Source organism: Copadichromis virginalis, linkage group LG14, assembly GCF_057382275.1.
Source record: "Copadichromis virginalis isolate Kocher_CV1m ecotype Utaka linkage group LG14, C_Virginalis_male_GT1.1, whole genome shotgun sequence".
NCBI lineage: Eukaryota > Metazoa > Chordata > Actinopteri > Cichliformes > Cichlidae > Copadichromis > Copadichromis virginalis.
In genome coordinates this window covers 10423262-10445755 of record NC_140631.1, presented here as the reverse complement: position 1 = coordinate 10445755, position 22494 = coordinate 10423262, and the positions used below count along the sequence as shown (strand labels likewise).

Sequence of the window (22494 nt, the reverse complement as noted above, 5' to 3'; positions counted from 1 at the left end):
CCACGCAGGAATGAGAATTAGCATCCCCAAGTTAAAATATCTCTGGGTTTTGTTCATGAGTAAGGGAAGATTGGAGCAGGAGATTGATAAGCGGATTGGTGCAGTGTCTGCAGTGATGCAATCTACATCCCTACTCTCACTTGTGGTCATGGGATCTGAGTAGGTTTGGTTATCTGAGTAGGATGCCTCCTGGGGCTCACCTGGGCAAGGTGTTCCAGGCATGTATTACCATGAACAGGCCCCGGGGTAGGTCTACAACACGCTGGACAGTATACATCTCTTGCGTGGCCTGGAAATGCCTTGGTGTTCCCCTAGATGAGCTGAAGGAGGTGTCCAGGAGAGGAGGTCTAGGATTCGCTGTCTTGGCCACCACAACATGGTCCTGGATAAACATCAGAAAATGGAAGCATGGATGGACATAGAAGAAAAGAGAATAATATAAAGGAAAGCTGTGACAATTAGTCGTTGTACGCACTGCAGGTTTTCCTAACCAGGATGGGGTTTTTTTTTTACACTGAAAGGTAGTTCATTTAGTCATTTTAACATTAACTAACAACTTGTTACATTTAGTCTGACTCCACTGGACTGAAAAGGAAAAATGGAAATCCTGTCAGCTGGAGTAGTTGTATGAATGCTGATCTCATGGGGAAAAATATATATATGTAAAGACCATGTCTTGTATGAAAGTTATTAAACAAGTATTGACTCAATAAAGTCATGTGAGCTTTTGATTAGAAGTGACATCAGACAGAAAAATGGTGCCCAGAAGCGATCGCTTGTCTGTGGGTATGTGGGTGTACATCCATACATGTTTGTAAGTCTGCACCAATGTACAGTGGTTGGTCAAAACAAAAGGATTAAAGGCTGGTGTTTGATTAGATGTTTGTTTGTCTGTGTGCGTTTCATTGTAATCAGTATAGCTGAGGTCACACAGACATGCAGCGACATGGGCAAATGTGTGTGTTTTATTGTGATGAACATGGCTGAGGGCATGGCTTTATCCCTTTTAATCAAGGGAGTAGAAGGATGAAATGAAACAGTGATGAGGGGAATGATGTCAACCCAGGAAGGGAGTCTCACATCTGTGTGTGTCAGAGAGAGGGGCCTAAAAATATTAAAAGGCAAAGTTTAATGGACAAAAAAAAATAAAATTTAATGTTAGAGCTGAGCTTAAGGTTAACTTAATTTTGGTTAACCACATTAGTGGTAAGAAAGATGGAAAAATATTTTGATTTCATTCATACAATTACAATCATATACATATATTTCTAAATTAAGGCCCATTGTGATTTTAGAAGTAACTAATTTCTTGGTGTAGAGGAGCTATGAGTTCAAGTCACAAACACTGTGTTGTAGCGCCATCTAGTGGTGTCACTGCCATTAATATAATATAAGGAATTTAAGGAAGTCCCAGGTGCTCTCGAACCTGCTGTTTGTGCATCTCATTTAGCTTCAAGTTTTAAAGTTTGGGGTCATATTGAGTCATAAAAACTATTTTATTTATTTTTGTTTCTGATGTGTTGGGAGCAGTTTGTAAGTGTTTGAAAATGAAGAGCCAAAAATATTTAAAGCTTACAGAGCACAAAGTACTCTTCACAATAAACTGGATCCTTACAGCGCCAACTCTAGCTATTTATTCCTGCTACAGAATAAGAAGCTATACAGGTCAGCAACCATTTACATGTAGACTGAACCGAAATGTAAATTCTTAATATATTTTAGACTTCTCTTTTGTAATGCTGCTAAGACGGTACGGTGTTATCCTAATAACAAACCGTGGGTAACACAGGAAGTCAAAGCTGTCCTCAACATGAAGAAGAAGGCTTTCAGGAGCAAAGTGAAGGAGGAGATGAAAGCAGCACAGCGGGAGGTGAAACGCTGCCTGAGGGAAGCAAAGGACACCTACAGGAGGAAGGTGGAGCAGAAGTTGGAGAGGAACAATATGAGGGAGGTCTGGAATGGTGTGAAAACCATCACAGGCCACAACACCAAGAAAAGCACAGTGGGGGGGACTGTGGAGAAGGCAAACGAACTCAACAACTTCTTCAACAGGTTTGACCAGCCCACAACCCCCCCACCCTCACCCTCACCTTCACTACAGAGTCCTCTCCCCACTCTCCTGCCTCCCTCGCTTCCCCCCCTTCCTGACACCATGACACCCCCCTCCTCCAATCCCTCTCTCAGCAGCAAGACATCTCCCCCCCTCCCCTCCTCCCAAACATCTCCCAGTGTCACAGTGGATCAGGTCAGGAGGCAACTGAGGAAGCTTCGCCCCAGAAAGGCAGCAGGCCCAGACAAGGTGTGTCCTAGGATGCTAAAGGCGTGTGCTGCTGAACTTGGGGAGCCGCTACAACGAGTCTTCAACCTCAGTCTGCAACTGGGGAGAGTGCCCGCCCTATGGAAGACATCCTGCATCGTCCCGGTCCCCAAAAAGAACCGGCCCAATGAGCTGAATGACTTCCGACCGGTGGCACTGACGTCACATCTTATGAAGACTCTAGAGCGGCTCTTCCTCAACTTCCTCCGACCACAGGTACAACATGCCCAGGACCCACTACAGTTTGCATACAAGGCGGGTGTCGGAGTGGAGGATGCCATCCTGTACCTCCTACACAGAGCCCACTCACACCTGGATGGGGGAAAAGGCACGGTCAGGATACTGTTTCTTGACTTTTCCAGTGCCTTTAATACCATCCGGCCCTGTATGCTTCAGGAAAAACTGAACAGGATGGAGGTGGACCCCTGCCTGGTGGCTTGGATCTCCGACTACCTCACCGACAGACCACAGTACGTCAGGCTGAAGGACATCACGTCTGACACTGTGGTCAGCAGCACAGGAGCACCACAGGGAACTGTGCTGTCCCCTCTTCTCTTCACCCTGTACACCTCTGACTTCTGCTACAACTCTGAATTATGCCATATTCAGAAGTTTGCAGATGACACGGCCATCATGGGGTGTATCTGGGATGATCAGGAAGAGGAGTACAGAAGTCTGGTGAGGAACTTTGTCGCATGGAGTCACACAAACCACCTGCAACTCAACACCTCAAAGACTAAGGAACTGGTTGTGGACTTCGGGAGGTCCAGAGAAGGTCCACTGCCGGTTCAGATAGAGGGGGAGGAGGTGGAGGTGGTCAACAAGTACAAGTACCTCGGGCTGTGGGTGGACAATAAACTGGACTGGTCATGCAACACAGAGCACCTGTATAAAAAAGCCCAAAGCCGACTGTACTTCCTCAGGAGGCTGAGGTCTTTTAACATCTGCAGGAAGCTCCTGAGGATGTTTTACCAGTTGGTGGTTGCTGGAGTACTTTTCTATGCTGTGGTGTGCTGGGGGAGCAGCACAGCAAAGAAGGACTCATCCAGGCTGGAGAAACTGATCAGGAGGGCTAGCTCTGTGGTCGGCATGAAGCTGGACACTCTGGTGACAGTGGCAGAGAAAAGGACATTAAAGAAACTGATGGACATTATGGACAATGCTGGGTATCCTCTGCACACGGCCATAAACAATCAGAAGAGTCTGTTCAGTGACAGGTTGCTTCTCCCCAAGACAATAACTAACAGACTTAAAAACTCCTTTGTCCCACACGCCATCAGACTGTTTAACTCCTCTCTGGAGGGGAGAGGGAGGGGAAACAGGAGGACAAAGGAGGGGGGAACAACTAAGCTGTAGTGCCTCTGCACCTCACTGTACAATACCTTGTGCAATACTTTTTGTAAATAGTCAACAGTGCAATAGACTCAATACTTGAAATGTGCAATTCACTTGTATTTTTATTTTTTATTCCTATTTATTCTATTTATCCCCTTTGTATATTTTATTTATATTTGTCTCTGTATTTATATATGTGTGTGTGTGTGTGTGTATATATATATATAACAATTCTGTAACTGTAACTTCGGTCGTTGCTGTGCTTTTTGGAAGTCGAATTTCCCAGAGGAACCCACCCGAGGGATTAATAAAGTTCTATCTTATCTTATCTTATCTTATCTTAAACTGTTGGAAAAGCTTATTGGTAAATGAACAGTGGTCTTTCTTTAACAGGTATAAACAATCCACCTGAGAGCATTTATTTATGCAGCACAGACACAGAGGAGTGTGTGTAACATCCATTTATTACCACCTTATATGACAAATCTGGAAATTACAAACATTGTTTAATTGAAACATTATCTTCAACATTTAAAAAAAAGAAACTCAAATAAAGCAAAAAACAAATTTAAGTTAAAAGGGGTGAAAAGTCAACCTGAGAAGCGGTATACAGATGATCAATTGATCCAGAGTGAAGAAAATAAAAGTACAGGGGGGACGTATACAGAAAAAATGACTATTATTAGTCATTCAATGCTGATTCAGAATATCCTTCACATTTTAATCAGTTGTTTTATTTTCTTAAAAAAATCATTTTTACACTTTGAGAACTTTTGGTTTTACAGAATGTTACAAATCTTGATGAGCCTTTGCTATAAAAAGGTCTTGGTATTAAAAAACGTGCCACTGCTAAAAAAGTATCTCTGACACCATTTGAGCTCATAAGCTTTGGTTTTAAATAATTAGAACCCAATTTGAACACAACAAACAGACAGATGAGGTTAAACTCTATAAGAGCGTGTACAAGAGGATCAAACTTTGGTGTCACTGAGAGTCAGTAGCATCACATTTCAGTAGAAAAAAATATTTCAAATCTGCTTTCTGCATTTGTTTTGTTTTGAATCTGTTTCATCCCCCCAACTCTGTGTCAAATAGTTTCAAAAATAAAATAAAACAAACAAAGAAAAAATCACAACTGTGAGACTTATTTGGAAAGACAAAACCCAACACAATGAATAACAGCAATGAGCCATATGGTAATCATAGAACTACTTCCCCAAGATGCTGATAGACTGTATACAATTTGCTGTGGTGATCAGAGCCAACACTCACGCAGACACACAGGACACCAAGTCCAGGCTCAGCTCTCTGGGGCAGAAACAAACTGCTGCTGAGCCGAGGCTGGCAGGACAGGAAGCAGGACGAGAGGACCAGGCAAGTTCTTCTAGCACCCTGCTGCAGAAAGGAGACCAGAGTCCCCCCAGCAGAAAAAAACAGCCATCCTGTCCTCCTGCTTGTCCCTCCCACGTTTGCATTGTTCTACTCTGTTTCTCTCCTCACTTTATCCATGTTACCCACTCTCTCACAGAGCCTGTTAGAAACAGTGCAAACCAGGATATGTGTGCTTGAGGAGATCTCATCACCAAAGATTTGGTACATGCACAAAAAGAGAGTACCCTAGAAGTCTGCTGCCGAGAGCACTAAGAAAAACACGACTATACACTTTAATTATAATATAATCAGTTTTCCTCTACACACTACTAACACAGGGAGGGAGGGAGGGACGGCGGGTGAGGGGCAGAGGGATGGAGAGGCAGAAAGGTGAAGGAAGGACAGGAAGAGGTGAGAAGGAGAAAGACCAAGAGGGAGAACGAGAGCGTTTAAGCACGCTCTCCGCGGATGCGACGTGCCAGCTGGATGTCTTTGGGCATGATGGTGACACGCTTGGCGTGGATGGCGCACAGATTGGTGTCCTCAAACAGACCCACCAGATAGGCCTCGCTGGCCTCCTGCAGAAAAGAGGAAATGCAACAGTTTTCAGCAGAGCTGAAACAATCACTTCAATGATCACTTGAATTTGGTATATTTATTACACTTTTGGAGTTCATCAGTCATTTTGCAAAAAAACAACAAAAAAAAACAAAAAAACAAAAAAAAATCTTGAACAAAATTGTGCAGAGATTTAATTTTTTTTAAACTACATACTAGAGATATGTTTGTGTGTGTGTGCACACTGTATAAAGTCTTCAGCACACCTGATATACAATATAGATGTAAATTTTAGGAGTGCAACAGTTTGCAAAATGCACTCTAGCAATGTTGGTTCAAATCACATTTTCAGCACAAAAAAAAGCACAATAACATGCCAATGTTTAAAAAAAAATGCATAAAGTAATGACACCTCTCTCTTGTTGTGTCAACACTGAACACACAGCTTCAAGAACCCTGAGCTTCACATGGTGGCAGGATGATGGATCTGCACAGTGTGAGCACAGAGGCTGCAGGTTCTGACCCTGATTAAATATCAACATATTGTGTGAGTTAACACATCACACACATTTATTCAAACCAGCATAGTGTCTGGCCAGCTTTAGAAACTAACCCTGCGAGCAGTCAGGCTGTTTCAGGTGGAAACAGTCAGGTACAGATACCTCATCCAAAGTCATGTGTGGGCAGAGCTAGCTGAGAATTTTTTCAGAGGGATACTCCTCTTGAAAGCCCCATTTCATACTGACCTGCAGAGCTCCGATGGCTGCGCTCTGGAAACGCAAGTCAGTCTTGAAGTCCTGGGCAATTTCTCTCACCAGACGCTGGAAGGGCAGCTTGCGGATCAGCAGCTCAGTGGACTTCTGATAACGACGGATCTCACGCAGAGCCACAGTACCCGGCCTGAAGTGCAGAGGTGGAAATTAAACTTACTTTAAACTTGGCTTTGACTTGCACTGTGCATATGCAACAATAAACACATTTAGAAGAGGAGAGACATCAGTGATAGCCTGAAGAAAAAACAATAACACAAAACCCTTACAGTAAGCTGAAAAAAACGGAGAGGAGAAGTTTTGCAAGTTAGTTTTTGCCTGCCTTACCTGTAGCGATGGGGCTTCTTGACACCACCAGTGGAAGGGGCGCTCTTGCGAGCAGCCTTAGTGGCCAGCTGCTTACGTGGAGCTTTACCTCCAGTGGACTTACGGGCAGTCTGCTTGGTACGGGCCATGGCTACTACAGATCACCTGAAAAAGAGTGAATAAAAAGGTTGAATTTGGCATTTTATAGGACAATTTTTCAAATGCCTTCTTTTTCTTGCTGAGTAATATGGAGGACAAATACATTAAATGCTTGAAAGGCTCCAATAATTAAAATATGATAACAGGAAAACCTTTTATTGCATTTTGTGTTATTTTCTGTTATTACAGCAACAGCACTGATGTAATGCTACTGCTGTGTCGAATATGCTCAATAATGGCAATTTGAAATTAGGCAATTATTTAATCACAGCTACCGCAGCTTGTAGGTTGCAGCAGACAACTTAGATTTACTCAACTTTTCTAGTAAATAAACACACAAGACATTTCCCGTTGACGACCAGCCAGACATGCGTCAATCAAAGTTGAACGACTACACGATTGGCTGGCAAAGCTAAAACTATTACCATGAACCAACCAGCGTATGGAAACTAAAATGGGCGGGCTCTCCAGCTACCTTCCACTGTTACTAGGTCCGCCCACCTCGCTCTGATGATGGCGGCGGTTTGATGCGCAAGCGGGATAAAGACCCAGGGCAGAAGAACAAGCGGGTAGCACATAAACAACTTCAATTTTACAACTCTCCGACGCTCCAGCGAATCGGAAAATGAAAAAAAAAGAGATAGTACATGTTAAGGAACTCATAGGTGAACACAGGAATGCTGAACGACCCCTAATGGCAGCGTAGAACCGAGCTGAACCGGCGCATAATTTGAACCAGAATATCCGCTCATCTGAAAGGCTGCAAAGAGGACTGCATTTCACCGCCGCTTCGACAGCCGTGTGTGTCTTATTTTCTCACACGACGAAAACACTGCTTTTTCTCCCTCAAACGAGCTTGTGAATTGTAAATAAAACAAACAGAAAAATTCAAAGTTCAGCCACGAACCAGGTGACACATTTCGAGACGCTTACCTAGAGGGAAAGTGAAGAGAAGTGGAGAGAAATGTGTCGCTTGGCTGTATTTTCTTCTTCGTATCCACAATGGGAAGCAGCGTCCAGCGGGAAAATGGCCGCCGCGTCAATCATGCGTCCCACAATGCAACGGCGTTAACAACATTTCTGTGGTTACAGTGACAGGTGCTGCCCGGTGTTGTGCCAAAAAGTGATTGTCTGCCAAAAACTGATTTCCGGTATTTGCCAAAAACTGATTGCTCGTATTTAAACTGCTATAAGTAACTTGTTGGCCTATAATATGTGAAACATATGTCAAATGCATCCCTCATGGATGACACAAAGTCATATTGAGCCACAAACAACATTCGTGTAACAAGGTAGAAGCCGCAATCAGTTTTTGGCAGCGACTTTTATAGAACCTTTATTTATGCAGTTAAAAAAAATCTCATTAACATTAAAAATGTCTTTTGTAAGAGTAAGACAGCAGAAATGGCAGCAAATATTACAATAGTTCTGTAAAAATATTGTAAGTGGGGAAAAAGGACCGGATTGGTTATAATGTGAGTACAATAACACAGAGTTATAAAGATACTTGAAAAAACAGATAATCTTTTAATTCTATATATAACCCCTTTGTAAACGCTGTTCACCGAAGTCTATTTACCAACATACGTAAAGATATTACACATAAAAAATACACGGAAACATTGGAAATCACTTTTTGGCACAACACCGGCACTGGGGAGTTAGTTTGACGTTTTCTTTTTAATCGAACATTTCGGGCTTTTAAATGTCGGTAAAGCTAAATGTAGAAAACGGAAGTGCCTGCGCTTCCTTTGAGTGCCTTCTTTATTGTCGAATTAAAGTATTAACATTTGAGTCAAACTGAAAGAGACATTTAAAAGTTGGCTTCATGCAGTGACAGTTCAAAGGTTGTTTTTAAGTGCTTTTTCGCAGCAGTCGGAAAACTACTGTCAAAATGTTTCATATTCGAAATGCTGTTATTTAGTTTTACAAGGACTAATTTTAAAAAATAAAAATAACTTTGGAGTAGTTCTTCCGACATTTTTAATAGTATTTTCACTAACTATTCCTGTTTTATGAATTTACAATAAAAAAGTAAGTAAAGTTATCCTTGTCCCTGGAGTGAGTTTTTCTCCCCAACCCCTGTTAAAAGGACGTTTTTCCTACCTACTGTCACCAAGTAATTCCTTATAAATGGTCATCTTTTTTCCTCTATTATTGCAGGGTATTTACCTTACAATATAAAGCACTTTGAAGCAACTGTTATTGTGATTTAGTGCTATATAAATACAACTGAAATTAATCTTACTAGGTTAATTTTTATAAATGAATATGCCAAAAATACAAAGCTGGGGACTTTAAATTGCTTCAAGATAAAAATCACAACTCATCTAAGCACAAGAATCTGTTTATTATGTTTGTATGTGAATTCTGGAGTACAAATATTTTGCTCTTAAAAATGACTGAAACATAAATCAAGAACACAGTAGAAAAAAAAAGGTTACCATATCAACCTGAGAGAGGAACAAAAAGTCATAATATTACCTGGACATGATAACGTGGCTGAAAATTAAAATATGATTAACAAAGGTCTGCTACATATATGCCGCTCATCATCTGTCAAACCATGCAGTGTCATCATAGCACAATGACATTTCCAATTGACAACCAGAATTGATCTTTTGAATTTTGATACATCAAACAGCAACAGTAGAAATACACCATATCGTAAAAAAAAAAAAAAGCAAAAGAAAACTTACTACTTTTACAACAAATTTCTACTTGTTTTTTAAAAAAAAGAAAAGAAAGTCAGAAGACTCATATCAATGTATGTGTCTGTCTGAAGATGAAACTCAACCTTAATGCTAATTTCTATTCCCATGTTCAGATCATACACTATTCTTGGTTCGCAAAAGCATCTTATTCATAGAGGTCACAAGGTATTCCTGTGGCTCACTAATTAGAACTGATGAATGATTTCAAAGTACATGAAGATACCGCTAAGAAAAATCTGCTACCGGTAGCACCAAAGAAGACATGATCACACATTTACGGTTATCACAATCATGATATATATAGAGAACCTCAAACCAAACTACTAAGTATATAGGAAGGAAAAGGAGAAATGAGTGGCGAAGGGACAAGAGGACAGAGTATAATAAATCAAAATGTTTTAAGCACGCTCTCCGCGGATGCGACGTGCCAGCTGGATGTCTTTTGGCATGATGGTGACACGCTTGGCGTGGATGGCGCACAGATTGGTGTCCTCAAACAGACCCACCAGATAGGCCTCACTGGCCTCCTGCAGGTGGCAGAAAAATTCAACATTAGAGGCATTTTAGTGAACAGATGACAAATAGCCTGTTTTTTTGTTGTTTTAAAAATGAAATTAATCAGTGAGAGCTACTGACCTGCAGAGCTCCGATGGCTGCGCTCTGGAAACGCAGGTCAGTCTTGAAGTCCTGAGCAATTTCCCTCACCAGACGCTGGAAGGGCAGCTTGCGGATCAGCAGCTCAGTGGACTTCTGATAACGACGGATCTCACGCAGAGCCACAGTACCCGGCCTGAAGTGCAGAGGTGGAAATTAAACTGGCAGTGAGTCAGTCTTATCTTATAGTGAGAATGTGCAACAATACAACGGGGGCCCCTAGTTAAGAAGACTGACTAATGACGGATGCCTGCTCTTTTCATACACATTAGGTTTACATTATACTATAGTTTCCAGGAGAGCTAGGTGACATCTCACCTGTAGCGATGGGGCTTCTTGACACCACCAGTGGAAGGGGCGCTCTTGCGAGCAGCCTTGGTGGCCAGCTGCTTACGTGGAGCTTTACCTCCAGTGGATTTACGGGCAGTCTGCTTGGTACGGGCCATGGCTACTACAGATCACCTGAAGAAAACAAGTAAAAGGCTGCATTAATAAAAACAATAACAACAATAATAATAAATACAGACACTTTTTCCCATATCTATGACAATCTTTTTCGTTACAGCAATAATAAAAATAAAGTGATTGCATATTAATTTAGTTTCATATTTCTTAGATGTTCAACAGACAGGGTTTATTTTTTTTTCTTCCGGAAAGTTCAGAATAAAATATGTGTACAGGCTGTAAAGAATGAAAATTAACTTTCGCATTGTATTTAAAATGATTTGGAAGTTAACAGCAACATGACAGACTCCATTCTTCCACGGGAGCCTGAGTTTTGTTTTGTTTTTTTTAAATACCCGAGGTGGCTTATGCAATGGCTATAAAAAAAAAAAAACAGTAATAGGCAGCATAGGCACCCAATCAAAACTGAGCCCTTTATCAGATAACCCAAACACATCATGGATTAGCGCCTTTGGGGCGGGACGTAATGAACATGCCAACCACTCAGGGCACGGGGTTTCCCAGACAAACCTCGCCCCTTGCGCACTGAACGTGGGTTTGTTCGTTTCTTCATATTGGGCTCTCCGCTTGCTCACAAGTCTAGTGTTTTTCATTCAGAATGAGCTATTTTAAAGGAAAACCAGTCGACCCCGCCCACCCCGGCGGCCTCGTAAAGGCAAACTAGCGCACCGAAGATGATGGCTGGCTGGTTGGCTTGAAGAATGTAAACGGGAAGGAAAAATCGTTGTACCAAACGAAGAGGGTGACGATAAAAACGACGGAAGAATATAAAAACCGCGGCGTGAAAGTGGAATACACTTTTTGAGGACGACACTAGACATGTCAGGGGATCGATTGATGATAATTATTGTGTCAGATGACCCCTCACTTTAGGCGCATTTCCGAGTCAAATTCGACCGGATCACAAGTGCTTTTTAGGTCCCTCACTCCCCGAGCAGGCAGATAATAGCTCGAGTGCCCTGCGTTTTCGTCGAAAATAAACGAAAAAACACATAATTTCCAAACTAACTTGACATTAAAAGATAAAGTGGAGTTTTATTCAAATAATGATACTCACCTTTGAAAACTTGGTCAAAGATTGCCGCCTAAAACTGGGAATGTATTCTTGAGACTCTTAAGCGTTGTTCTCGCAATAAAATGAAGGGAGGAAAAAAAGGAAAAAGAACATATGAAAGCAAGAGGAGACACGTTTCCCATGATGCAACTGTGACAAACATATTTCACACATGCTGCAACATGATAAACAACTGCATCATCACCTTCACCAGCAACGTCCCGCAACAAGTTTTTCCCCAAGCTGATTTTTTACCTTTTTGTTGGTTAAAGTAATTATTAGAGAAGTGTTTAAACCAAACGCCCATTACAGGAAAAGGGAGACTGAAGCACCATCAGCATTCAAGAGTCATTGCAGAAACAGTGATATTCAGTCTTTCAGCCCTTTAGAGCTATATTTGCTGTTTATTTTATATTATTTCTCAAAATAAAAATGTAAAAGCAGTGTAATTAAACTGTTAATATTATACAAATATAAATATATATATTTTACATTAGAGCCAGTCCTACAATATGGTGAGTTTGTAAAATATATAAACAAATCTCATCTTAATCTTGTAAACAATGCAGTGAAAAGCAGAACTACTTTTTTATTAAGTTAGTTATAAAAGCAGTTTAATAGCGTTTACTCTGCCAGTCCGGCTGGTGGCGCCAAACTGTGGTTCCCGCATACAAAAGAAGAAGAAACGCGCTTCTCCCTCCCCCACTAGTCCTCCAACATGGCGGCTGCCAGGAGATTGAAGCGCGTGGCGATCTCACAGCCAGGTTTTTTAACTTTAAACCCCAAAGTAACCCCTACAGACCTGGTCAGCAGTCGGAGAAAGCGTGTGAACAAGAATAAGAAGAAGAACTGGAACAAATACAGTGACGTACAGGACGTAGAGGAGTTTCTAGAAGACGTCAGGCATCAAGAGAGGACCACGGGGTGAGTTAACAGCCAGTGAGACGTGTTGAAAATGTGTATTTTAAGTCTAAAATTAAAAACAGAAATTGTCAACTATTATATCTGATACTAGTATTTCTGCTCACCTTTACCCCTAGATTTATATTGGGCAGATAAAAATGTGCTGTGTTTACCTTTCAGTTGATAATAATCATGGTCTCAGAACATATCCGTTTTAAACATTACAAGGATGAAGTTGCTTCTGTCGTGGGACTTTTATTTTGTCACTATCATGGTTTGTAATGACTTGATAGTTTCAAACCTGCTGTCGGCCAAAAATAAACAGACGTGTTGGTTTGTGGTCTTGAAATGTGAGCGTTTACTGTTATTGACTTTGGTGGTTTTTAGTCTGCTTAAAAACCCCTGTGATGGACTTTGTTTTTCTCCACTGTCCACAGCATACATGACACTGTTGAATAATTGTTGTAGTTGAAAATCTGTCTTTTAAATTATACGTATGACATAATGGCATCTTTTTGGATTTCAGGGGTTTGCTGTGTGAGAAATCAGATGACAGTTTGTTCTTTTTGGATGTTGGACAGCCGAAGAAAGTTGAAGAGAAAGGTAAACTTGTTTCCCTGTCATCTAAAGCACTTTATTTCTATCCAATTATTTCTATTATTTTGTTTAAAAAATGCACCTGAACAAGTTGGTAAATCTGAAATTTTGTTTCCTCTGTGAAGAAGCTGCAGAACCAGTCAAGGGGAAGAAGAGGAAAGGGAAATCATTGCGTCCTCTGAGGATAGACCTGATCCTTCAGCATGACTCCCTTGTTGCACCGCCTAAAGAGTCAGTAATCCTAGTCTCTCTGATCCTTGAATCTGTGGTCTTTCAACAGTATTTTTTGCCTTTATTAAGTGGCACAGTAGTGAAGAGTAGACAAGTGTGGGAGCGTCAGGGAAGACACACAGCAAAGGGCCTTGGGACCAAGGTCTGGGCATATAGTCCTACTCACTGAGTGTGACACCCCCCCATCCCCCCTTTGAATCTGTTTTAAATTGTTTGTCTGATTTCCAGTTTTTTGTTTATCACACTTAAATGTTTTAGATCATCAAACAAATGTAAGTATTAGACAAAAATGATGCACGTAAACACGATGCAGATTTTAACTGAAGGTGTTAATTATTAAGGGGGAAAAGAAATTCAAAACCTACATGGTCCTATGTGGAAAAAGTGATTGTCCCCTCCTTTTGTAACATAAATTGGTGTATTGCATCTTTGCAAAGCTGTGTTCAATTTCTCTAGCCACACCCAGGCCTGATTACTGCCACTCCTATTCTCAGTCAAGAAATCATTGAAATAGGACCTGCTTGTGGCGTAGATCAAAAGATCCTTGAAAGACATCATGCCAAGGAAATTCTGGAACAAATGACAAAGTAATTGAGATCTGTCAGTCTGGAAAATTTTATAAAGCCCTTTCTAAAGCTGTGGGACTCCAGCAAACCACGTTGAGAGCCATTATCCACAAATGGCAAAAACATGGAACTCCTTCACAGGAGTGCCTGGTCAGTCAAAATGACTCCAAAAGTGCAGCAATGACTCATCCAAGAGGTCACAAAAAACTCCAGAACAACATCCGAAGAACTGCAGGCCTCACCTGCCTTAGTTACAGTCAGTGTCAATGACTCCACCATAAGAAAGAGACTGGGCAAAAAAGGGCTGTATGGCAGAGTTCCAAGATGAAAACCACTGCTGAGCAAAAGGAACATAAAGGGTGGTCTCAGTTTTGCAAGAAAACATCTTGATCTTCAAGACTTTTGGGAAAATACTCTGTGGACTGACGACTTCACCTGTGAATGGCTTAAGGAAAACAAAAAGACAACTTTAGATTGGCCTAGTCAAAGTCCTGACTGGAACCCGATTGAGATGCTGTGGCATGATCTTAGAAAGGCAATTATGCTCGAAAACCCCCCAGTGTGGCTCAGTTATAAGTGTGCAAAGATGAGCGGGCCAAAATTCCAGTTATCCCAACACTTGATTGCAGTTGTTGCTGCTAAGGGTGACCCAAACAGTTATTAGGTTAAGGAGGCAGTCACTTTTTCACGCGGGACAATGTAGGTTTGGATTTTTTTTCCCCCTTAATAATAAACACCTTCATTTAGAAATTCAGGAGACAATTTGTAGAATATAAACCTATGTTTTAAGAATATTTATTTGGCTTAATGTGGAGGACTGTGTGTGTCCTGTGATGATCTCATCCTTGCGCTCCCAGTATTTCCTTCATGGGAATGTGAAGACAGTTCACAGGAGCTCAGGAGACTATGTGAACAGTGTCCTGGGATCTGAGGATATAAAAACACACCAGGAGAGGAGATTCTGCTCTAACACGTCCATTTCTTTTGCATCCTTCTTCCGCATGTAATCAAATAATCATCTCTTCTGCTTCCTCTTCCACCCCACCCCCCCACTAGTGTGCTGGCCTACCAGAAGCCAAATGCCAAGAAACTTCGTCGCACTGCCGAGAGAGCGGAGAAGCTGGCAGCCAACGGCGTGGTCCCACGGAGCAAGAAGCGTCTGCTGAATAGAACCGTTGTCGACAGGACGAGCAAAAAGACAGAAACTGAGGCCAACAACAACCCAGAGAGAGATTTTTATGACATTTGGGGACAAGAGAGTGAGTTTTGTGTGTTCATTTATGTACATCCAATGATGATCCCATCCTTGCGCTCCCAGTATTTCCTTCTTGGGAATGTGAAGACTAACATGGAGCTCAGCTGATTGTTGTGTGAACAGTCGTCTGGGACCTGAGGATGCATCTTATACATATCAGATTATATCTACTGTCTACTCTGAGATTAAAAAACAAAAAACCTTTTGCCTAAGATTTTCTCGCAGTGGTGCAGCCAGTGATGCAGTCACTGACAGTTCTATTTGTTTCATTCTTCTACTCAAATCTACAGCACGAGATCCACCTGACATATTTTGATGGTTCACTGGTTTCTGTAACTTTATAGAAGTTGTTAATGGCTTCAAGGGTAAAGGTGCCAGAGCACTTCATTGATTTTTGATGGATTCAGCAGTGATTTAACACTTTCACATGGCTCTGAGACTCGGGGTTCATGCAGAACTGTGGATATCTGTATCTTGTTTACATTCTGGTAGTTTATATGTGAAGGATAAGCTATAAGCAAGCATGAACCTGAAATGTGTTTGCATGCATTTCTAGGTTTGGGTATAGCTATTGACTAATATTAAGCTGGGTATCCATAGAGCAGGTAGCCATCAGTGATATGGGCACCGTGTGAGTGAATACTCATTTAAAGATTTCTGTGGCACAGAATGTTTGTCCATAACAGCTGATGTGATTAGGGGAACCCAGAGGAGGAAGCTGTAGGTCACAGGTGTCGAACTACAGGCCTTGAGGGCCGGTGTCCTGTAGGTATTAGATGTGTCCTTGACCCAAAACAGCTGATTTAAATGGCTAAATTACCTCAACATGTCTGGAAGTTCTCCAGAAACCTGGTAATGAACTAATCATTTGATTCGGGTGTGTTGACTCAGGGTGAGATTTAAAACCTGCGGGACACCGGCCCTCGAGGCCTGGAGTTCGACACCCCTGTGTAGGTTTTAGTGCTGGCTTGTTTAGAGTTGATTGCAGTATGCCAGTGTTATTGTACATGTATTATGAAGTTCCAGTTTAGGTCAGCCAAAGGAAATGTTCCAGCTGAGGTGGAGGGATACTTTAACATGCTGCTTTGCTGTCTAACAGCTGCTTTCCCTGCAGCTGTGTTGACAACTTGCAAGACTGGCACAGGGGTGTGGTTTGATTTTTCCAATATCTGTTGTTAATTTAGAAAATGTGGAAGTTTTGACACATTTTATTGGAATGCTGTGTATAACCCCCCCCCCCCCCCCCCCCCCCCCCCCCCAATTTCAATTACAGCCAAAGATTTGGGCGAACCCTGGTATCTTCAACAGACGCGCAAGAAACTTGTCAAGGTGAGAATAACAGTTGACTAAGATTAATCATGCTGTCTGAAGTGCTCCAATTATGCTCATTTACACGACCTACTAATTGCCTTATTTTGGGGGGTTAGAATAGGTTCAGCTTGGTGTTAATTTGCATAGATGTGCATGGACCCCATGTATTCACGCTTTCATATAATTACAGAACGTATTAAGGTTGTAGTAGAGGAAGCTGCTCATTCATTCATTGTGTGCAGAGATACTGGTTTGACATCACGGCAGTGTGTTACATGGCAGTGTAGATAAATAATGGTATAACTTGACTACAGCAGTGTGATAAGTGGGTTGGCAGCAGTGTTTTCTGTGGGGGGGGTAACTGTTTGGCACAGGCTGTAACTTTTCAGAACCCTTACGTGTAAGATAGGGGGAGGGCTTTAATTGATTCGAATCAGTGTATAAAAATATATTTGTTTGATTTTGTTGAAGTGTGGTATTTTGATATTTCAGCGTCCAGAGAAGCTGAACGAGAAGCCGTCTGTGCTCCCGGCTGTAGAGGTGATCGCTCCGGGAGGGTCCTACAACCCAGACTTTTTCTCCCACCAGGTAAATTAAAAACCTGCATCTTTGGGTGTAGTTACTGATCCTACATATTGAAATGTAATTGCCGAAAAAGATTAAAGTGTTGCATAACTGTTAATAATTTAATATTAGTGCTCTTTGGTGCAAAAAATAAACATGGTAACTTTTATGTAGGCAAATTTTTGAATGGAAACAGTATTTAGAGCAAGGTGACTTTGAAACTATGGCCCCAGCCTAACAACCACTGACTTAGATTATTATAAAGCTGCAGCTGGTAATTAACAAATGTTCATCTCTCTCTTCTGAATGCAGGAATTGCTCAGGGAAGCCCATGAGGTGGAGTTGAAAAAGAAGAAGGTAGAAGACAAACTAGAGAGACAGCTGGCTTACAACAAAGCAGACACAGCTACAGAGGTACAGCTGACAATTCCTCTAGCTCGCCTTCATCTTTCACTTTGTTTTTGGTGCTGCTGATGAATGTGTCTTTGACTTTTTTCAATTCTATTGTGCGTTATTGCGTTTTTCAGGAGACAATCCTCCGTGAGCAGGTAGAAGGCTTGGTAGAGGAGAGTGAAGAGGAGGAAGAAAAAGATGCTCCAAAAGAGGATGGGGAGGAAGTGGCAGTGGGCGCCATCGCAGTGGCCGACAAGAAGACTGAAAGACAGAGAAAGAGAGAGAAGGCAGAAAAAATGAAGGTACGGCTACAAGGTTTAAAACATCCCAAATTACAGTGACCCTGACCCTAAGAAGTCTTCATACATCTGCAAAAAGATTGCACAAAACCCAAAGTGCAATGATTTTCACAGCACACATTTTGATTTGCCACTGTTGGTAAAGGACGGGTTTGTTAAGGACTGCTTCTTTCCACTTGGGTGGTCCTTCTGTATACATGCTCACTGTCGTGGCTTATTAAGGGCACCTAATGGAGTCACTATTGGGCTGATGAATGTGTGCCTACAGTGAAAAGCCAAAAAGTTCCACTGAAAACTCATTAATTGCATTTTATTGTATTAAGATTTTTCACTGGAGGATACACTGATGTCTGTGTAAGAATATTTAGTTCAGTTAGTGGTGGGTGGGACTTCAATACTCACGGACGCAGCTGGCAATATCTGCTCTCCCTGAAACCATACGGGACCAAGAGTAGAAAAAACTAATGGAAACTGAAGTTTTAAAGTTAGTCTAACAAGCTCACCTCCTATTACCCATATTATCATTCCACTCACATTTTAAACATTTATCTCACTGCCTAAGACTCCAAATTAATCATTTTTATAAAGTATACAATATCTCTTAAACAGTATAACAGTACTTGATATAAACACACCAGTCAGAACAGATGGGTTAGACGTGAGTACATCAGAGGGCAGCTTAGGTTGAGCAATTTGGAGCCAAAGTTAGAGGCAAGGCAGAGATCATTTGGACATGTACAGAGGAGGGACAGTGGATACACTGGACAAAGGATGACCAGAGATTCATGGATTTAATGCAGATGAATATGCAGAGGGGCAGTGTGACAGAGGAGGGCGTGAGAGGCAGGTGATCTGCTGTGGTGACCCCCTAAATAGGCAGCCAAAAGAAGAGTCAGAACAAACAGCTCAAACGTAATCTGATGACTTCAACACTTGTAAATAGTTAACCTGAAATCTGAAGGGGATAAAACATGCGTGTATGTAACACAGTCCACTCATGGCTCTCTTTTGAACCCTAATATAGGAGCAGCAGCGGTTGACAGAGAGGCGACAGACTGAGCAGCAACAGCAGCTCTTCCAGCTTCGCTCCATAAAGACCTCGATCAAACAGCAGGAAGAGACGACCCAGATCAGACAGAAACGACGCAAGGCCAAGGAGGAGGCCCAGAAAGCTCAGCCCAGGCGACTCGGCAAACTCAAGTACAAGCCTAACATGTCTTTTTACACACTCATACTTACGTGCTCCAGAGTTTTAACAACTTTTATACAGTCTGAGGTGCAAAATGGGTTTAAATGACAGGTTTTCTTTTTTCTTTTTTTTTTAAAGTTTTTATTATTTCGTATGACATACGAAATATTATTTCTTTGTTTCTTTGACAGCTGTTGTTGTGAAATCAAAAAAAAAAAAAAATAATAATCTGATTATGACAAGGGAAGTTTGAACACTTAGACTCTTTATTGCTCATCTGGGTTTTCTCCTTCAGTCACAGCTGCTAATGGGGACAGAACTGTAATCCTGTAAAGTTGTACAACAGCTTCAGTGCACTCTAGTAATGGCTGCTATTCCTGATAGCTATGAAATCAAAATATTGTTTTTAACTAAACAAAACTAGCATGACAAGTCACATCACCTCGCCCCAGCTCAATTTTCTGTTGGTAGTGGCCAACATTGTCTCAGCAGGGGTCATTTTTGGCTATAAATAGCCTTTTCTATCCACGTCTTTAATGTTTGCTTTATATATTTCTTCACAGGTTCCAGCCTCAGGACATGGAGGTTCAGTTGAGCGACGAGCTAGCCGGCTCCCTGCGACAACTCAAGGTACTTCAGAAGCACTTTGACCTCCGTGAGCAAGGACACAGTTTATCTGTAATGGGTTTTGGCTAATTTGGCTGCTGTATTATCTTCAGCACTTCTCCACTATTCAAAGCTTTATCCCATTCTCTCATACTGTGCTGACTCGCTTTCCCCACAGGGATCATTAGTTTCATTTGATGTAATTGCTGGTGGAAAATTCCCAGTCCTTCCCTCTTATCTCCCCCAATTATGTCTTTGAATAATACTTAAATCGGTCTTTGTGATGAGAATAGGATTTTATGATGCACGTGGGAATTGCATATCCAGTGAGAGCAGCGTGACATTTCTCTTTGTGTAATGTTGCGACTCCACAGCCAGAGGGCAGCGTGCTCATGGACCGCTTCAAGAGTCTGCAGAAGAGAAACCTTATTGAACCCAGAGAAAGAGCCAAGTAAGGACCTCTGCTTCGCTCTTACATAACATCTCATCAAAGGCCCAGAGTGATGTGTGAATTCATAAGGTGTGTAGTGAATAACATGAGTTTCCACCCTCTCCCTCCTAGGTTCAAGAGAAGACTCAAGGTGAAGTATGTGGAGAAGAGGGCTTTCAAGGAGATTAGTTGATGCCGACCTACACATCACGGGACTGAACGCAAGAAGCTGGGAGACTTTTAAACCACCAGTGCAGAATAATGGAACTGTGTATATACGACATAATGACTGCTGAGGGCCTGCTGGGCCCTTTCAGACTGATGTCACCTGCAGCAGTGATATATAAACTCTGACCAAGAGTGCCGGATATGAGTTTTAATTGTTTCCTGTAGTGCATCTGCCATGCAGTGTTTCTATAATTTCTTTCAGTTAAATACAGATTACTGTATCATTGTGTGTTTGTGTTACATAATGTCATGCCTATCAGGGCACGATCAAAGGGTTTGTAGTAAATGGTCGAGTCCAGCTGTCAGTGTGTCACTACGCTGCTCATACAAGAGTACACTAGGTTAATGAAGGGTTAAACCCTGTAGTGGTAATGGCAATATGTCAGCTCATTGCTTAAGATTATGCCATACTCACACACCTAAACATTTTTCTGTGCTTGTTTGTTTTTATATATTGATTACACAAGTCCATCATAGAAGCTGCTCAAATGAGATTGCATCATTTAGTCTGTTTTCACAAATAGTTAATACACTCTGCTTTAGATGCTAGGATGCCCACATTATATAACAATTTGCAGCATACAAAGTTAAGGGTACACAATAGAAACAAAGTATGTCTTTTTAAAATCCTCACTTACATTAGTTGATTGAGCTGAGCTTAACTGAAGTAGATTAATGCATTTCTTTTTCTTTTTTTAATATTGGGTTTAAAAAAAACAAACAGATGGGCTTGAGGAAGTTGGCATGTGATAATTGATTCCATCCCGCTGGCTTAAAACCATAATTGCCTTCAGTGTCCCACTGGCGTGAACAAGGACCTGCATGCACACACGCACACACACCCACGCCCCGTCCCCTAAGCCCCATGGTCCCTGGAGTTGCTCCAAAGCTTCTTATCTGTTAATCAGTGTGAAATTGTAGTCTTTACCTTCAGTGTCCACAAAAGGGCTCCCAACCACATGCTAGTCGGTTGAGCTGTCCCTCCTCCCTCTCAAGACAAACTGAGCACCTGATCCTGGGCTATGCTCGTTTGAGCACTTATTAGTGGTGATGACGCCAAATTACCTGCTGATGAATTAACCTGCTGACTCATAAAGCCACAGCTCGTCTCCAACCCCTCGTTCTATATTTAAAGTTTTTACGAGATACTGGGCCAGAAGTAATTTTATCAAATAATTTGTTGTACAGATATTTTTGTGGATGTTGCTGGGTTTTTTTGGGTTTTTTTTTTAAGTATTTGGTAGGTTGTATCAAAAAAATTGAGGCATTTTGACATATAACACCAAATCTGTAGGCCTTCATGGGAGGTGACAGGTCTGGAGAACTGAGATTTGATAAATCAGGCCTATGGTGAGGCCTGCAGCTCTACAACGCTATCACCAACTGCACATAAACATACCGTGGCTAATCAACATAAAAATTTGTCACCAAGCTGTTTCCAAACTAATTTCATTGTTTTAGTCAAAACAAAAGCGCGCACATCACCATATAAGGATATTAGTGTTTTCTCCTGCACTCATGCCAGTGACCGACTGCAGCCAAGTTGTTTGCTCCCCTCCCGTTTGCCCTCCTCTCTTCACGTGTGAGACATGGTGCTGCCAGATTGTGTTGGCATGAGGAGTAGGAGGGATTACGTGTGTGCGCAGTCACTCATTACCTCCTTCAGAATAGATTACTATTCCTCCGGTCTGCAGAGCCAGCGAGTAACAGTGGAAGCCTCTAAAACACTCAGCTGCACTGCATGGAGATGCCACAGTGTGTATATGTGTGTGTGAGTCAACGTTGTCAAGTGATCTCAGGCTTGTTTGCTGCAAAGTGACAGGCATTTTTTTCCCCTCCCTCTCTCGTGCTCTTTTTTTTTCTTTCTTATTTTTTTTGGGGGGGGGCGGCCCAGTATCCTCCTGCCTGTCTCACCTTGTCCTCCTTGCGTACACGCAGCACACGCAGAGGCACGTGGACGCACTGAGCTCAAATATTTTCAAGTTTTTGTTTTTAATGTCATTGCAAACTAAATATGGGATTGTTTGAGCAAAATAGCCAAAGGAGGACCCTATCCTTTGTGCTAGATTCGGGATTCACATTTTTTCTGTAATACTGAGTAGGGATGCCCTGAATGTGAAATATCAACACTCGTTTGTTTTGATTTTGTTCTTTTCTGGCTTTCTATCATCTTTAAAAGTGCTTAAACACACAATTTTTCCACATTAAGCCTGTGGAAA

At 41.7% G+C, this 22494-nt stretch overlaps 3 protein-coding genes across 4 annotated transcripts; 1 reads left to right on the top strand and 2 right to left on the bottom strand.

Moving 5' to 3' along the window:
* Positions 1-4098: 4098 nt before the first annotated feature.
* Positions 4099-11767, bottom strand: LOC146693420 (histone H3.3A). 2 transcript variants are annotated; one of them, XM_085479267.1, is made up of 4 exons: positions 11707-11767; positions 6679-6822; positions 6328-6481; positions 4099-5601 (listed from the first exon to the last, which is right to left on the bottom strand). In XM_085479267.1, the coding sequence occupies exons 2-4, from the start codon at positions 6804-6806 to the stop codon at positions 5473-5475; spliced, it is 411 nt and encodes a 136-aa protein (XP_085335393.1). In that variant the 5' UTR covers positions 6807-6822; positions 11707-11767; the 3' UTR covers positions 4099-5472. The 2 variants fall into 2 exon arrangements, with proteins under 2 accessions (XP_085335393.1, XP_085335392.1); XM_085479266.1 differs by lacking the exon at positions 11707-11767 and adding an exon at positions 7750-7901.
* LOC146693419 (histone H3.3A) lies at positions 9148-11769 on the bottom strand. The gene is made up of 4 exons (XM_085479269.1): positions 11707-11769; positions 10503-10646; positions 10173-10320; positions 9148-10063 (listed from the first exon to the last, which is right to left on the bottom strand). The coding sequence occupies exons 2-4, from the start codon at positions 10628-10630 to the stop codon at positions 9929-9931; spliced, it is 411 nt and encodes a 136-aa protein (XP_085335395.1). The 5' UTR covers positions 10631-10646; positions 11707-11769; the 3' UTR covers positions 9148-9928.
* Positions 11770-12368: 599 nt separating this feature from the next.
* Positions 12369-20499, top strand: nop53 (NOP53 ribosome biogenesis factor). The gene is made up of 12 exons (XM_085479265.1): positions 12369-12627; positions 13133-13209; positions 13329-13434; positions 15057-15259; positions 16529-16584; positions 17059-17154; positions 17443-17544; positions 17658-17825; positions 18847-19022; positions 19575-19641; positions 19992-20068; positions 20180-20499. The coding sequence occupies exons 1-12, from the start codon at positions 12422-12424 to the stop codon at positions 20238-20240; spliced, it is 1395 nt and encodes a 464-aa protein (XP_085335391.1). The 5' UTR covers positions 12369-12421; the 3' UTR covers positions 20241-20499.
* Positions 20500-22494: the final 1995 nt, after the last annotated feature.